Raw genomic sequence first — 16,880 nt, 5'->3', positions numbered from 1 at the left:
TTATGGTTTTATTTATAATAGGTAAATCCATAGAAAAAGAAAGGAGATTCATGGCTTCCTGGAACTGCGGGGAGGGAATAATGGAGCGTTACTGCCTAATAGATGCTGGGTTTCCATGTGGGGTAATGAGAAAGCTCTGAACTAGATAGTAGAGGTGGCTGTAGATCATTGTGAATGGACTTAATGCCACTGAATTACACACTTTAAAATGGTTATAGTGGTGAATTTTATGTTACATGTATTTCACCACAAATATAAAATAGGGCAGTTATACTGGGTTGCATTATTTAAAGGGATAAAATAGGTATGCCATTAAAATAAAGCTAAACTAATTTCTCATTTGAGGTAATTCTAGGACTATTATGGGATTTTTAGAACTGGAAAAGACCATAGGATTGGTAACTTAGGCCTATGTTATAAAGTGTGTTGAAAATATTTAGCAACTTCTTATTTATCACAAAGATTGGAATGATCCTGTTATGTGAATTTCTCCACCTAAAGGTTTACAGTTCTCTCTGACTCACTGTCTGGAATCCTGACCCCGAATGCAGAGCAACCTTTCCCTAACCATTGCTTCATCAAAAAAAAAAAAAAGCAACCTTACAGACAGCAATCTTGTCTGATTTACTGTGACTCAACAAGACATAAACCATTCCAATTTATTTCCATTTCTAATACCATTGTTATCGGGGCCATAACAAGTCATGTAGATTAGCTTACATGTTAGAATAATACATAGTCTACAATATATAGTCTGATTTTCTTCATGCTATAAATTAAATAACTATAAACATTAGTGTACAGAAGCAGTATATTTAGACCTGACTAAAGAATAAAATATTAAATCAGTATTTGTCTCATGAGCTATGCACAGATGTCTTCATCAATTTACATTTCAAATACAATTTTAATGATGTAGTCATTCATACCATATATCTTTTTAGTGATTCTAGTTTATAGAATATTTGCCTACTAAAAAAAAAGAATTTTCCAAGAACTGGAAAAGTATTTTTCAAAGTACAGTAAGTGATCTGTGGTTCTGTAAAAAGCTCTTTAAAGTTTCACTGTGCTTCAGGATTGTTCTTGAAGAGATATTCTGCCTACAATTTAAAAAAGGCAAGTCAACAATTTGCAAGTTATTATTAGTCAGGTGTTTGTACTAGTAATGTTTACAATTTAAAAATCATCCAGGGCTGGGCATGGTGGCTCATGCTTGCAATCCCAGCACTTTGGGAGGCCAAGGCAGGTGGATCACTTGAGGTTGGGAGTTTGAGACCAGCCTGGCCAACATGCTGAAACCCTGTCTCTACTAAAATTACAAAAAATTAGCCAGGTAGGGTGTCAGATGCCTGTAATCCCAGCTACTCAGGAGGCTAAGGCAGGAGAATTGCTTGAACTCGGGAGATGGAGGTTGCAGTGAGTCAATACTGCACCACTGCACTCCAGCCTGGGCAACAAGAGTGAAACTCCATCTCAATAAATAAATAAATAAATAAAAGTACATATATATATTTTTAAGGAGATTTCTGGCCAAAACCAGAAAGTCTGCTAGACAAATTCTAAAAGAGCTATAACACTATATGCATTTTTTACTTTCAAATGAATAATAGAAATCTCATATGGATCTGACCAATGAGGAAAAAAAAAAGTCTTATTTTAAGTGGTGAATGTATTAGAAGCTATTTCCCTAATAATTAGAAACACAGTTTTGCTATCTCAACTGGTTTTCTGTTAAGATTCAGGCACACTTCCTTCCTTCCTTCTTTCTTTCTTTTTCTTTCTTTCTTTCTCTTTCTTTCTTTCTTTTTCTTTCTCTCTCTCTCTTTTTCTCTCTCTCTCTCTCTCTTTCTTTCTTTCTTTCTGTTTTTTGAGACAGACTCTCACTCTGTCACCCAGACTGGAGTGCAGCAGCACAGTCTCAGCTCACTGCAAGCTCTGCCTCCTGGGTTCAAGTAATTCTCCTGCCTCCACTTCCCAAGTAGCTGGGACTACAGGTGCACGCCATCACTCCTGGCTAATTTTAAAAAATTATTTATTTGTATTTATTTATTTTGAGATGGAGTCTTGCTCTGTCACCCAGGCTGGAGTGTAGTGGTGCCATCTCAGCTCACGGCAACCCCCGCCTCCCAGGTTCAAGCGATTCTTCTGCCTCAGCCTTCCGAGTAGCTGGGACTACCAGCGTGCACCACCAGGCCTGGCTAATTTTTATATTTTTAGTAGAGATAGGGTTTTACCATATTGGCCAGGCTGGTCTCCAACTCCTGACCTCATGATTTGCCTGCTTTAGCCTCCCAAAGTGCTGGGATTACAGGTGTGAGCCACCAGGCCTGGCCATTTTCTGTTCTTTTTTTTTTTTTTTTTTTTTGTATTTTTAGTAAAAAACCAGTTTTCACCATGTTGGCAGGGTGACCTTTAGTTCCTGACCTCAAATGATCCGTCCACCTCGGCCTCCTAAAGTGCTGGGATTACAGGCGTGAGCCACCACACTCAGCTTCAAATTGATCTTTTTTTAAAAATTAAATCGCTTACCAGATAATCAACGGGGTCTTCGGGTCGAACATTACAACATTCATTCAGGCCCTGAATAAGAGTTGGCATCACGTAGGTCATTAAATAGTTCCTCAGGGGAACTGATTGAGCTTCTAGTAATTCTCTTTCTTCTCTTTTCACCTCCTCTAGTCGTTTATTCTAAAATAGAACGTTTGGGAGTAAAGTAAATGTATAGTCAGAAACGGGAGAACACTCACACAGTTCACCCTAGAGTACACTGAGTCACTGCTAGAAATGGTCACCATATTCTGACACAGATGGCATTTCCAATCTGCAGAGAAAAGACAGAAATGGTATTATAACAGCTCAGCCATTTGGAAAATAATAAATTGGATCACTTCTTACACCAAACTAATTTCTAGCTGCCCAGGTGAAGCAAAATAGAGAAAAAAAAGAAGTGCCACTAGAAAGTCTGGAGAGTATTAGGATAGAGACACGTGGAATCCTTTGCTCAGCAGACAGCCACCCTCTCCTTGGGAATCATAATTCCAGATTTCTTTTGAGAAATCTCCCTTCTCAGCCTAGTGGTTTGGTTTGAGTGGGACATAAGCCCATCATCCAGCCACCTCCTGGCCATGGATTCTAATTAAGGATCAGCACAATATCAAAATTGTCAACAATTTACAATACCTTTGTACCATAATTGTAAACGTGACCAGTACAAATGCATGACTAATAAGAACTTGTAAATTGTTGACTTGTCTTTTTTGTAATTCTCTCTAAGGATTGGCACATCAAGTGCCCTGCCATGCAGGTAGGTGCACCTAAGCATGAAGCCTACCATGCAGGGCAGGGCAGAGAGGAGGATCCAAAGTCTTTGGTGACATTGTTTGAGCCACTGTATCAAGTCTCACTTGAAGCCAGTCCCACCCCTGGACTTTTCTGGTTTTCTTTATGGTGAAGTCATTTTGAGTTTGCTCTTCTATCACTTGCAAGATAAAGAGTCCCAGCTGATATTTGTCTGAAAGGAGGACTTTTTTTTCTTTTTCTTTTTCTTTTTTTTTTTTAAGATGGAGTCTCATTCTGTTGCCAGACTGGAGTGCAATGATGTGATCTTGGCTCACTGCAACCTCTGCCTCCTGGGTTCAAGCGAATCTCCTGCCTCAGCCTCCCAAGCAGCTGGGACTACAGGCATGTGCCACCACGCCTGGCTAATTTTTTCTATTTTTAGTGGAGATGGGGTTTCACCGAGTTGGCCAGGATGGTTTCAATCTCCTAACCTCGTGGCCCACCTCAGCCTCCCAAAGTGCTGGGATTACAGGCATGAACCACCTCACCTGGCTGAATGGGGGACATTCTTAGCAAGATTGCCAAACTCGGAAATCAAAATGAAAAACAGGTGGATGGATTTGACTACATATAAGCATAAAACTTTTGTGTGGTCAGAGAAAAATACCATAAATACTGTTAAAAGATAGATGATGAATTGAGAAAAACAGCAACACAGTGTAAAAAGTTAAGAAGTGATGAGGATAGTACGTGATGCACACCACGTGCCCGGCGCTGTGCATAGTTTACATATATTAACTCTTTAGTCACCACAGTGACTGTAAGAAGTAGGTACTGTCATTATTCCCACTTTACAGATGGAGAAACTGAGACGCAGAGAGGAACTTGCACAAGACCACGTACCTACAGAGAGAGTGGAGTGGGATTTGAACTCCAGCAGCATGACTTGGGAGGCCAAGTGGAGCCATTTCTATTTCTATTAAACTAGTTTATCAGGAGTCTTTTTGCGAAATAATAAGAAAAAGACACACAGCCCAAACACAGGCAGAGAAAATATGCAACATGGGAAGAAACATAAATGATTAACAAACATAAAACAAGCTGTAAAATTAATGATCAGAGAAATGAATATTAAAACAATGAGAACAGGCTTTGTCAGCCTGACAAGTGCGAGCAAAAGTGAGAAAGCAGGTTTAGAGAGGTGTAGGGAAATAGCCGTCTGTTAAACCATGTCTAGACTGACCCAGCACACTTTAGGAATTTCTGTTAAGAAGATTAATCAGGCACCCAAATATGTGTACAGAGGGCCTCCCTCCTTCCTTCCCTCCCTCTCTTCTTCCTTCCTTTCTCCCTTCTTTCCTTCCTTCCATCTGTTGAGTGCCCGGTACATGCCAGGCACTATTCTAGGCATTGGATATCTGATGGTGAACAACACAGACATCTCTGTCCTCATGTAACTTAAGTTCTGTGCAGAGAAAAGGCAAGAAACAAGGTAAGTACATAAATGTATAATAGGTAGGGTAAGTACAAAGAGGAAAATTAAAAGGTATAAAAGGGGATGTGTGTGACAGGTTGTGGGAGAGGTAGGCATTGAATTTTACACAGAGACCAGGAAATGCCTCGCTAGAAAGATGACTTCTGGTACAGATGTGAGGTGTCTGGGAGGCAATGCATCACGCAGGTGACTGAGACCACCACTGGAGAACTGTTTGAAATTGGGAAATATGAGAAGTAGTCAGGTCACAAAGGGCCTTGGCCACAATGAGAAGTTTGGACTTTTATCAAATCGTGATGAAGGGCCTGTGGGGAGTTGTAAGCAGAGTGTGGCCATGGTGGGTCTGCAGTTTCGAAGGATCACCTGGCAGCTGCGTGGGAAGAGCCTGGAGATGGGCCAGGGTAGTCGGGGAGAACAGTGAGAAGACACTGCACAATTCGGGTGAGAAACACTGACCCTGATCAGAAGCAGAGAGTGGGGGACAAATTTGGGTACCATTGATGGTGTTTGTTTTTTGAGACAGGGTCTCGCTCTGTTGTCCAGGCTGGAGTGTCATAGCACGATCATAGCTCACTGCAGCATCGGTCCCCCAGGCTCAACTAATCCTCCAGGCTGAAGTGATCCTCCCACCTAAGCCTCCCTAGTAGTTGGGGCTACAGGCATGCCACCATGCCCAGCTAATTTTTATTTTTTATTTTTAGTAGATTCAAGGTCTTGCTATGTTGCCTGGGCTGGTCTTGAACACCTAAGCTCAAATGATTCCCCAGCCTCAGCCTCCCAAAGTGCTGGGATTACAGGAATGAACCACCATGCCCAGCCTGAGTGTTATTTTTGGAAGCAGAATCATTTACTAGACACAGTGATTTGAGGAATGAGGTGGGGTGGAACGAAGCTGACCACCTGGGTAGGCTGGATGAGTAAATGGAAGAAAATCAAATCAAATCATGAGGTCAGGGTGTAGCAAAATGTTACACATTTACAGGAATTTGTATTATGAATACACCTGACAATGGCTAGTTTTTGTTATTAATACTAAGCAAGCTGGGCACGGTGGCTCACGCCTCTAATTCCAGCACCTTGGGAGGCAGAAGCGGGCGGGTCACTTGAGATCAGGAGTTTGAGACCAGGCTGGTTGGTCAATATGGTGAAACCCTGCTTTTATCAAAAACAGAAAAATTAGCTGGGCTTGATGATGCACACTTGTAGTCCCAGCTACTTGGGAGCCTGAGACAGGAGAATCACCTGAACCCGGGAGGCAGAGGTGGCAGTGAGCTGAGATTGCGCCACTGCACTCCAGTCTGGGCAACGGAGCTGGACCCTGTCTCAAACAAAAAGAAAAAGAAAAGAAAGTACTAAGCAAAAGACCATGGATATCCTTTTTTAAATGGTACAAATGAGAAAAAGCGAACACAAATTTGTCTGGGGTATTTCCATGACATTTCCCTAGAGCAGGATCCGAAGTGAGACTGGCCGAAATGGCTTTGCCAGGCACCGCACCCCTGCTCCACACACACAGATTCACACCCAGTCCCACTCACCCACTCCTCCCAGCGAGCTATCTTCTCTGCAGTCTCCACGGCCTCCTTGTGCTCTCGTTCTGCTTTCTCAGCAGCCTCCCTGGCCAGGCGCTCCTCCGCAGCCTTCCACTCCTTTTCTGCCTTTTCTTCGTCTGTTAAACCGTAATTTTGAGGCTCCCCAATCTCTTTGATGAGCTGTTTGATAGCAAGTCTATTCTGAGCATCCTCAAGTTTTCCTACATCTTTAAATACCGGGAGAGAGATCAACACATACTTATATTCTAGGCCTGCCTGCAATTGGGAAAATTCTTTATTACTATAAACTTGTGGTAGTCAATTATGTAAATTACTACATGGGGTTTTCTTTTCTAATTGCCGGCATAGTTCAGAATTTCTTCTCTCATAGGCAAATATCAGACCAGAGTCTGAGAGCCATGAGTGGGAAAATTTGGACTTGGGTCTATGAGTTCTAACAATGATTTGATTTGAGTGGCTGGATCGGGGAATGGATTGCCTGGAAAAGCAATGAGCTCTCCATGCCTGGAAGTATTCGAGCAAAGACCGGGACACTTCTTTCTGAGACGGAGTCTCACTCTGTTGCCCAGGCTGGAGTGTGGTGGTGTGGTCTCATTGAAGCCTCCACCTCCCAGGTTCAAGCAATTCTCTTGCCTCAGCCTCCCGAGTAGCTGGGTTTACAGGCACCTGCCTCCAGGCCTGGCTAATTTTTTGTATTAATAGAGATGGGGTTTCACCATGTTGGCCAGGCTGGTCTCGAACTCCTGACCTTGTGACCACCCACCTCAGCTTCCCCAAGTGCTGGGATTACAGGCGTGAGCCACCATGCCCGGCCAAAGACGGGACACTTCTTTCAGAAGTTTCTACAGAAGGAGGTCCTGCCCTTGTGGGAGGTCAAACAGGATGCCCTCAAGTTTCCTTCTAGCTTCCATTTCTGAAAATCAATGACTCTGGGATACATTTTCAATTCATAAAAAAGTAACCATTTCAGTGTGTCTACTTGAATTGGAAAAAAAATCTAGACTCCAGAATATCTGAGAAGTGTTAATATGAAGACCAAAGAGAAGAAAAATGGCTTGTTGATAAATACTGAGATCTCCACGGTCAGTGAGGTGGTCAATTCTATACCACTCTCTGGGCTGCTTGGAAGGTGTCTGCAGAAAATGGTGTGTAGCAGACACATTTTGGCACTGAGCCCCTCCAGACCTTCCTCTGGGTAACTGCTTACCCCACTCCCACTCAGCCACTGCTGTGCGTACCCTCCCATATTTGGTTTTTATTTATTTTTATTTTTTTATAGAGACAGACTCTTCCCCATGTTGCCCAGATTGACCTTGAATTCTTGGGCTCAAGCAGTCCTCCTGCCTCAGGCTCCCAAAGTGCTCAGATTACAGGCATGAGCCACCACTCCTCCCATGTTTGTATGACCTTGACCTAGACCAGAAGCACCACCAGGTTCTAACATGGGAAGAGGGGAGGAGCATAGCCAGTGCATTGGTTGGTGAACAGAAGCAAGTCCTTAAAAAGGCAAAAAAACAGCTGGCCACCGTAGCTGACGCCTGTAATCTCAGCACTTTGGGAGGCCAAGGCAGGTTGGTCACTTGAGGTCAGGAGTTTGAGATCAGCCTGGCCAACATGGAGAAACCCCCATCTCCACTAAAAATACAAACATTAGCTGGGTGTGGTGGTGTATGCCTGTAGTCCCAGCTACTTGAGAGGCTGAGGCAAGAGGATCACTTGAACCCAGGAGGCAGAGGTTGTATGGAGATGGAACCACTGCTCTCCAGCCTCGGCGACAGAGCAAGACTCTGTCTCAAAAAACAAAGCAAAACAAATAAAAAAGTAAAAGTCATAACGGCTTCTGCCTCATTGCCTGACCTGTGACATTTAAATGCATTTCTCCCATGGTGCTGGGGAGGCTGAGGTGGACAGATTACTTGAGGCCAGGAGTTTGAGATCAGCCTGGCCAACATGGCAAAACCCTGTCTCTACCAAAAATACAAAAATTAGACAGACATGGTGGCATACGCCTGTAATCCCAACTACTTGGGAGGCTGAGGCAGGAGAATTGCTTAAACGGGGGAGGTAGAGGTTGCAGTGAGTCGAGATCATGCCACTACACTTCAGCCTGGGTGACAGAGGGAGACTCTGTCTCAGAAGGGAAAAATTAAATAAATAAACAAACAAATAAATGCATTTCTCCTTGATTACTCTGAGTAATTACAACCTTGATGTCACTAACTGGACACCTTTGAGAAGGGACTCGGGAATGATTCTCCTACCAATATTCCACTCTGACCCTGGGGCAGGGCCACTGCTGTGCCCACCCTCCTGTATTTGGTTTTTATTTATTTATTTATTTATTTATTTTGAGATGGAGTTTCGCTCTTGTTACCCAGGCTGGAGTGCAATGGCGCGATCTCGGCTCACCGCAACCTCCGCCTCCTGGGTTCAGGCAATTCTCCTGCCTCAGCCTCCTGAGTAGCTGGGATTACAGGCACGCGCCACCATGCCCAGCTACTTTTTTGTATTTTTAGTAAAGACGGGGTTTCACCATGTTGACCAGGATGGTCTTGATCTCTTGACCTCATGATCCACCCGCCTTGGCCTCCCAAAGTGCTGGGATTACAGGCATGAGCCACCGTGCCCGGCCCGGTTTTTATTTATTTTTTATAGCGACAGAGTCTCCCCATGTTTCCCAGGCTGATCTTGGACTCTGTATATGATCTTGAACTCCCCATGTTGTCCAGGCTGATTAGAGTGAGGCGGGCACCTCAGCCCGAACTGTGGCCAGCAGAGATGCCCTTCAGGGAATGTGGGATTGGACAGAGTGAAGTCAGCTCTGGGCTTGGCTCTCTGTGTAACATTGTAACTCTGGGGCATGGGGTGGCCTCAGCCTACCACACAGGCCAGAGACTGGGAGATAAGCCTGGCCCAAAGAGAGAGAGGACAAAAGAGACACTGAGAGAGAAGCAGAGTCCAGAGCTGAAGAGAGGATGTGGTTCCCAGCATCTTTCCAGGGCCCCATTCCAGACTTTGCAAAGGCCAGGCTGTGTCCCTGACCGTGAGATGCCCCTCCCCACCTCCCATCCTTAGGATGATACATCTCTCCCCTCTGCTTTTATGTTATCTCCCGGTTGCCAGTTGCAGATGAGGCCAAATGAGATGGGCACAGGATGAGATGGAATACAATGGCCACTCATTCATTCCTCCCTGTTACTTCTTTTCTTCTCAACATTTCTCCCTGGGCTCTCCTGATATCCCTATTAACAATTTTTTGGACTTAACTGAAAGGATGACAATCACTATTTTTCTGAAATGTATTCTCCATTCTTTCCTAGTTCTCTAAATAATGTAAACTAATTTCCATATTAAAAGCTGCAGAACCCTTAGCTTTTATGTATAAAGCCTGTCCCATGTGCAGAAACATGACCAGATGAGGACAAAACCCAGTCACTACTGAGGGTGCAGACCAGAAGAATTTGCAGTTTATAAATTGTTGTTTTTATATTTCTTTTTTCTTTTCTTTTTCCTTTTGTTTTTTTTGAGATGGAGTCTTACTCTGTAACCCAAGCTGGGGTGCAGTGGCACAATCTTGGCTCATTGCAACCTCTGCCTCCCAGGTTCAAACAATTCTCCTGCCTCAGCCTCCAGGGTAGCTGGGATTACAGGCATGTGCCACCACACCCGGCTAATTTTGTATTTTTAGTGGAAACAGGGTTTTGCACGTTGGCCCCGTTGGTCTGGAACTCCTGACCTCAGGTGATCCACCCACCTTGGCTTTCCAAAGTGCTGGAATTTTTGTATTTTGTAAAATACAAAAGTACAGGCGTGAGCCACCACACCCAGACTTTTTTATATTTCATAATAGTATGTCATTTTATGCCTTAGTATTGGTAGGAATAACAAAATGACCACCTGTTGAACTCCTTCAACATACTAGAGACTTTGTATCTCTTATCTCTACCGTTTGTCACAATCCTGCAAGCCTGATTATTTTCCTTTTTCACAGATGAGAAAACTGAGGCCCAGCCAAAACTGGAATTAGCTCTCCTGCCTCCTCCTGACATTATCCCTCAGCACTAAGCCTCCCGATATTCCAGGGCCCAAATGCTGTCCCATTGGACAGTTGGGGGTAGAGAGCAGCCCTGGAGGCCCACAGGTGAGCCTGGCCAGGAAGCTTCCACCAGGCAGGGCCTGGTTGTTTGTCACCAAGCCCAAAGGAGGAATAAGTGTCAAGATCCAGAAAACCAGAAAGGTCTCAGAGCTGTGTTTACAGGAAACAAGAAGGAATGAGGTGAAGAGCTATTTGCTTTTCTGGGTAGCTACGGGAATGGGCTGGCCAGTCTGAAGGAAAAGGTCCGGAGGAGAGCACCAGTGCCCAGCAATGTAACTGGGAACGTACACTGCCTCCAAGGAACCTGGGGGAATGGCCCAAGCAGCCAGCAGCATACACATATTTTTTAAATGAATTTGTCATTTGACTTCATTATGTATCCATAAATTCTCACACAATAATAACACCTTCGCACCACCAAATCCCCATGTAAAATGACTCCCCAAGAGGGGTGCTCTGTGTATTCCGTGGCTTCCTGTGCCCCAGCCCAGGATTAAATTCCCTACCCTCCCTCAGCCCCACAATTACAGCTAGACCTGCACCGGGGTTTTCTGGTGGTCCTGGCCCCGGACATTCACATTATCCTTGGATTCATTTCATACCAATATGTATCGGGTGAATTTCAATTTCATCAAAGTAGTTTAAGACTGTCTCATCTTCGAGGTTGATGTCCCGGTAGTTGCTCAGAGCCCGGAGGAATCGGTCTTGGCTGTAGTGGGTCCCCGCCACGATGCTCTCGGGAAGGTTAATCACACGCTCCTTCAGAAACTCATCCGAAGCATCCAGGGCACAAACGAATTCTGGGGAGAAGGAGAGACTCCAGAGTCGGCGCAGTACCGCGCAGCTGATTAGCAGGGTGCTGGAGAACACGTGGGCCCCTGCTAACCCAAGTGTCTGGTTACCAGTCAGGACCTCCTGTTGCCACAGATAGTCTGTCCAGTTGGCTTTGCTGCCTGTCACGGAGCATAAATACTTAACAATCACCCCAGTTCCAGGAACCACCCTATGAGACCCAATTGGTATTTTCTGCAATCTATTATTTTCCCCTTTCTTCCTCCCTCCTTCCTTTTTCCTCCCTCCCTCCTTCCTTCCTTCTTCCCTTCCTAATAAAAGCAGCAGAAATCATAAGAAGCAAATCTCAGATAATCCTGTGATATCAGCTTCCTAATTTTCACATTGTCTCTTTTCTCTCTCTTTTTTTTTAATATACATACATATACATATATGTACATGTATATATTTTAGAGAGAGACAAGGTCTCACTATGTGCAGGCTGGTTGCAAGCTCCTGCCTTAAGCAATCCTCCCAGTCTGGCTTCCCCAAGTGCTGGCAGGGATAAGCCATGGCTCCTGGCCTCATATTGCCACCTGTCCAGCATATTATCACAGGCTTCCAAAGAGAGCTGTGGCTACAAGCAAATGCTTTGATGGCCAGTTTGCCAAATTAATAAAATATGGGAACTCCCCTTGGAATTTTCATGGATCCAGCTCTTTCCTCAATGCCATTGGCGATGATGATACGGTCAGTACTTATCAAATTCAACACACAGATCATGTTAACAATGATGACCATTTTACCCACCTGGGATTTTCTTTTAAACTGTGAAAGCAGCTGTTCCTCCAGCTTCTAGTACAAATTCAATGGATGTTTGTTGAGTGAATGAGAAATTCAAGTGTGGACCAGTGAATTGAACTTTCCAAGGTGAGCTGTGATTCTTAGATGCTCTCAGTCACAGGACCAGTGCACACTGGTGCCCAGATCAGTGGCTGGGTGCATCACAAATAACTTGCTATCTATTCGAGCCCAATAGAACTTGGAAATGATTTTATTTTTTTTTAAGACAGAGTCTTGCTGTGTCATCCAGTGCAGTGGCGCTATCTTGGCTCACTGCAACCTCTGCTGCCCAGGTTCAAGCGATTCTCCTGCCTCAGCCTCCTGAGTAGCTGGGATTACAGGTGCCTGCCACCACTCCCAGCTAATTTTTTTTTTTTGTATTTTTAGTAGAGACGGGGTTTCACCATGTTGGCCAGGATGGTCTCCACCTCCTGACCTCGTGATCTGCCTGCCTTGGCCTCCCAAAGTGCTGGGATTACAGGCGTGAGCCACTGCGCCTGGCCTTGATTTTAATTCTAAAATCATATTGGCTCGTAACATCATAATGCCATTCTGATTTACTTGCATTCTAATAAGCTTCCTTGAGTGGGTGAAAAAGGTAAGTGTACTGGGGAAAGTCCACAGGAGGTGTGTCCCCGAGGCAGGTGGACATGTGTGAACATCATCTGCTGCACATGTTAACTGTGAAAACAAAGGCTGAGACTGAGACTGAGCCTTATTTATAGAATCTTCTATAAATTTGCAATGGTTTGATACTACCTCCATCCTGCACAGAAGAGGCATTCTCTCAAGCAAGTTGTTCTTATCTTTTGCTCATCATTGACCATGATATTCATGAGTAGCTGCTGTTTGAAAAGGAAGGGAGACATGGCCGGGCGTGTTGGCTCACGCCTGTAATCCCAGCACTTTGGGAGGACAAGGCAGGCAGATCACGAGGTCAGGAGATCGAGACCATCTGGCCAATATGATGAAAGCCTGTCTGTGTGGTGGCATGTGCCTGTAGTCTCAGCTAGCCAGGAGGCTGAGGCAGGAGAATCACTTGAACCAGTAAGTCAGAGGTTGCAGTGAGCCAACATTGAGCCCCTGTACTCCAACCTGGAGACAGAGCGATAATCCATCTTCGGAAAAAAAAAAAGAAAAGAAAAGTGAGGGAGACATCTGAACCCCCAAATGCTGGTACAGTACTGAAATAAAAATTATGTCAATAAATTCGCTGAAAATCGAATCCGTTTAAGCTCTATGATGTCAGACATCTATGTGTAAATGTGGCCGGGCACAGTGGCTCGAGCCTGTAATCCCAGCACTTTGGGAGGCTGAGGTGGGTGGATCACAAGGTCAAGATATCGAAACCATCCTGGCCAACATGGTGAAACCCCATCTCTACTAAAAGTGCAAAAAATTAGCCAGGCGTGGTGGTATGTGCCTGTTGTCCCAGCTACTTGGGAGGCTGAGGCAGGAGAATTGCTTGAAATCAGAAAATGGAAGTTACACTGAGCCCTGATCGCGCCACTGCACTCCAGTCTGGTGATAGAGCAAGACTCTGTCTCAAAAAAAAAAAAAAAAAAGAAAAAAGAAAACATATGTTTTTCATTTAAACTTTTTCCCTGATGTGATACTCATTTGTTAGAAAATGTATGAATTATGTTAATAATCTATGAGTTTCAAAATATATTCTATCTTTTCTTCCAGGCTGATTGGGAGGTAGAAGATTCCAGTTAATTGAATATTGCAAATAATGAGTAAGATCCTTAGCTTTTCAATTTTCAAATAATTTTAATACGATAAAATATACTTCTCCCTAGATAATTTTTCTAAAAAATGTTTACTCATTCTCTCTGTGACACACAGAGAACTTCAAGATCCTGTAGCATCTCAAAACAGTTATTCAGAATGTCTATTGTCCTTGCACTAGCTAACTGTGGATAGCGAGTAATAGATTTCTGCTTGGTAACACTGGAGTTACTAAGGAGGTCACTGTATTGGGCTATCTTGAATCCCATGAAAACAAATTTCCAAATAGTCATCAGGTAGGCACAACTTTAAACTTATCTCCTTCAACCAGGAGATCTGAAAAGAACCAAACTGGACACAGCCTAACAGTAGTGGTAAAATACAATGGCTGTTCAGTGGGAGAGAATTCCAGCTAGAACTGGATTACCAGAGATTGGAACGTATTTCTTTTATTTTCTGTATCTTATGCTTTGACTTTTTTTTTTTTTTTTAAGAGACAGGGTCTCACTCCATTGCCCAGGCTGAAATGCAGTGGCGTGATCAAGGCTCACAGCAGCCTTGACCTCCTGGGCTCAAGAGATCCTCCCACCTCAGCTTCCTGAGTAGCTGGGACCACAGGCACATGCCACCACACCTGGCTAATGAAACATGTTTTTGTGTCTGTGGAGACAGGGGTCTTTCTATATTGCCCATGCTGGCCTCCAACTCCTGAACTCAAGCAATCCTCCTGCCTTAGCCTCCCCAAGTGCTGGGATTGCAGGCGTGAGCCACTACACCTGGCCTGTTTTGACATCTTGAGGGGGGCCTTACAGATCTGGGGAGAGACTGCTGCCCTTCCCAGGCCTAGCCAATAACTAAAGATAGGGACAACTTGGTTGGGCGTGGTGGCTTATACCTGTAATCCCAGCACTTTGGGAGGCTGAGGCAGGTGGATCATGAGACCTGGAGTAGGAGACCATCCTGGCCAATATAGTGAAACCCCATCTCTACTAAAAATACAAAAATTAGCCAGGTGTGGTGACACATGCCTGTAGTGCCAGCTACTCGGGAGGCTGAGGCAGGAGAATCATTTGAACCCAGGAGGTGGAGGTTGCAGTGAGCCAAGACTGCACTGTTACATTCCAGCCTGGGCAACAGAGCGAGACTCTGTCTCCAAAAAAAAGATAGTAACAACTTACTTGTGAATCCCCCTCCTATGCAAGCCACTCACTCTGTTTATCTAATCTCACACAGCAAGCCAGTATTTCCCTGGCCCTAAATCATCCCAGGACTAGGCCCCAGGCAACTAGAGACCACCCCTAAACTCAAACCAGCCAATCCCAAACTGTTCACTCTGGCCTGCCTTGGCTTTCCCAAAGAAACGCCAACAAACACCGTGGCCTAGATCTTCTCCCTCGTTCTTGCTTCTGCTGCCTGACCACACCTGGCATTCCCCACGTGCCCCCTTCTCTAGGGAATCCTAAGTGGTAGATTCTTCTTCCAGTGGCTTTGACCTCTCCATGCCATCATTCAGTTCCCCCCCCGCAATTAAAATCCCATAGGTACAAATGAAACAAAGCCCTAATTTCTTTCAGAGAAACAGAAAATAAAGACAATTTCTGGAAAGGGGGTAATCTGCTAACAACAGATTAACATTCCAAATAGACTAGGTCTTAGATACGTTTGCACTGTGTCCAACAAAGAGAGGACAGCCCAGTGGCCTACGTTTAAGAGTTCTTGGTCACTCGACCTCTGTGCTTCCATTTCCTTATCTTACAGGGGGGCTTCATTTATTCTGTTTTGGAGGCAATGGAGTGAGAAGACCTGAATTTGAATTTAATCCCCCTGACCATTTACTAGTGAGTGGACTTGCGTGATCTCTGGGCTTCAGCTTCCGGATTGGGTAAATGTGGGTGTAATTCCTCCCTTGCAGGCTTGTGGAAAAGGTTCAATGAGTGCCTGGCACATGATAAATTGCCCATGACAAATTGCCAGTTGAGCTGAAATGTATCCAGCTGCCTCAGTGAGAGTGTTATGATTTACCACGGAGTTTGTAATGAATTAATACTGCCTAGAAGTGATAAATATACATACACTAGACACATCTACCTAGAATCTAATAATCAATAATGAGGTTGATTATTTAGACAAATAAACTTTACTTTTTTTTTAGTTAATTTTTTTTGAGACAGGTTCTTGTTCTGTTGCCCAGGCTGGGGTGCAGTGGCGCAATCAGAGCCCCCTGCAACCTCAACTCTCTGTGCTGAAGTGATTCCCCCACCTCAGCCTCCCAAGTAGCTGGGACTACAGGCGCACGGCACCACCCCTGGCTAATATTTTTTGAATTTTTTTTTTTTTTTTAGTAGATATGAGGTCTCACTATGTTGCTCAGGCTGGTTTCTAACTCCTGAGTTAAAGAGATCCTCCCAGAGTGTAAATTAGTTCAACCATTGTGGAAGACAGTGTGGCAATTCCTCAAGGCCTTAGAAATAGAAATTCCATTTGACCTGGCAATCCCATTACTGGGTATATATCCAAAGGACTATAAATCGTTCTACTATAAGGACACATGCACACGAATGCTCATTGCAGCACTGTTTACAATAGCAAAGACCTGGAACCAACCCAAATGCCCATCGATGATAGACTGGACTGGGAAAATGTGGCACATATACACCATGGAATATTATGCAGCAATCAAAAATGATGAGTTCGTGTCCTTTGTAGGGACATGGATGAATCTGGAGAACATCATTCTCAGCAAACTGACACAAGAACAGAAAATGAAATACCGCATATTCTCACTCACAGGCGGGTGATGAAAAATGAGAACACGTGGACACAGGGAAGGGAGTACTACACACTGTGGTCTATTGGGGGAATAGGGGAAGGACAGCCAGGGAGGGGGAGCTGGGGAGGTATAGCCTGGGGAGAAATGCCAAATGTGGGTGAAGGGGAGGAAGGCAGCAAAACACACTGCCATGTGTGTACTTATGCAACTATCTTGCATGTTCTGCGCATGTACCCCAAAACCTAAAATGCAATAAAAAAAAAAAAAGAGATCCTCCCACCTTGACCTTCCAAAGTGCTGGGATTACAGGCACTGTGTCCAGCCAACCAACTTTATTTTTTA

The 16,880-nt window shown here is 44.4% G+C and overlaps 1 protein-coding gene and 1 non-coding gene across 7 annotated transcripts in view; both read right to left on the bottom strand.

Annotated features, from left to right (window-relative positions):
* Positions 1-645: 645 nt before the first annotated feature.
* The window catches only part of AK7 (adenylate kinase 7), an 88,398-nt gene continuing 72,163 nt past the window's right edge, over positions 646-16,880 (bottom strand). For all 6 annotated transcript variants that reach the window (XM_002754264.6, XM_009006520.5, XM_054240339.2 and 3 more), the window contains 4 exons: positions 11,026-11,223; positions 6,313-6,533; positions 2,530-2,688; positions 646-1,100 (listed from right to left, as the gene is read on the bottom strand). In XM_002754264.6, the coding sequence (XP_002754310.3) occupies positions 1,062-1,100; positions 2,530-2,688; positions 6,313-6,533; positions 11,026-11,223 (617 nt within the window). In that variant the 3' untranslated portion in view covers positions 646-1,061. The remainder of the gene's footprint in view (positions 1,101-2,529; positions 2,689-6,312; positions 6,534-11,025; positions 11,224-16,880) is intronic.
* Positions 1,517-1,579, bottom strand: LOC118145314 (U7 small nuclear RNA). The gene has a single exon (XR_004730437.3). It is a non-coding gene; the product is annotated as a U7 small nuclear RNA (small nuclear RNA).

Source organism: Callithrix jacchus, chromosome 8 (assembly GCF_049354715.1).
Source record: "Callithrix jacchus isolate 240 chromosome 8, calJac240_pri, whole genome shotgun sequence".
Lineage (NCBI taxonomy): Eukaryota > Metazoa > Chordata > Mammalia > Primates > Cebidae > Callithrix > Callithrix jacchus.
The sequence above is the reverse complement of the archived record's forward strand: the minus strand, read 5'-3'. Positions and strand labels throughout refer to the sequence as shown.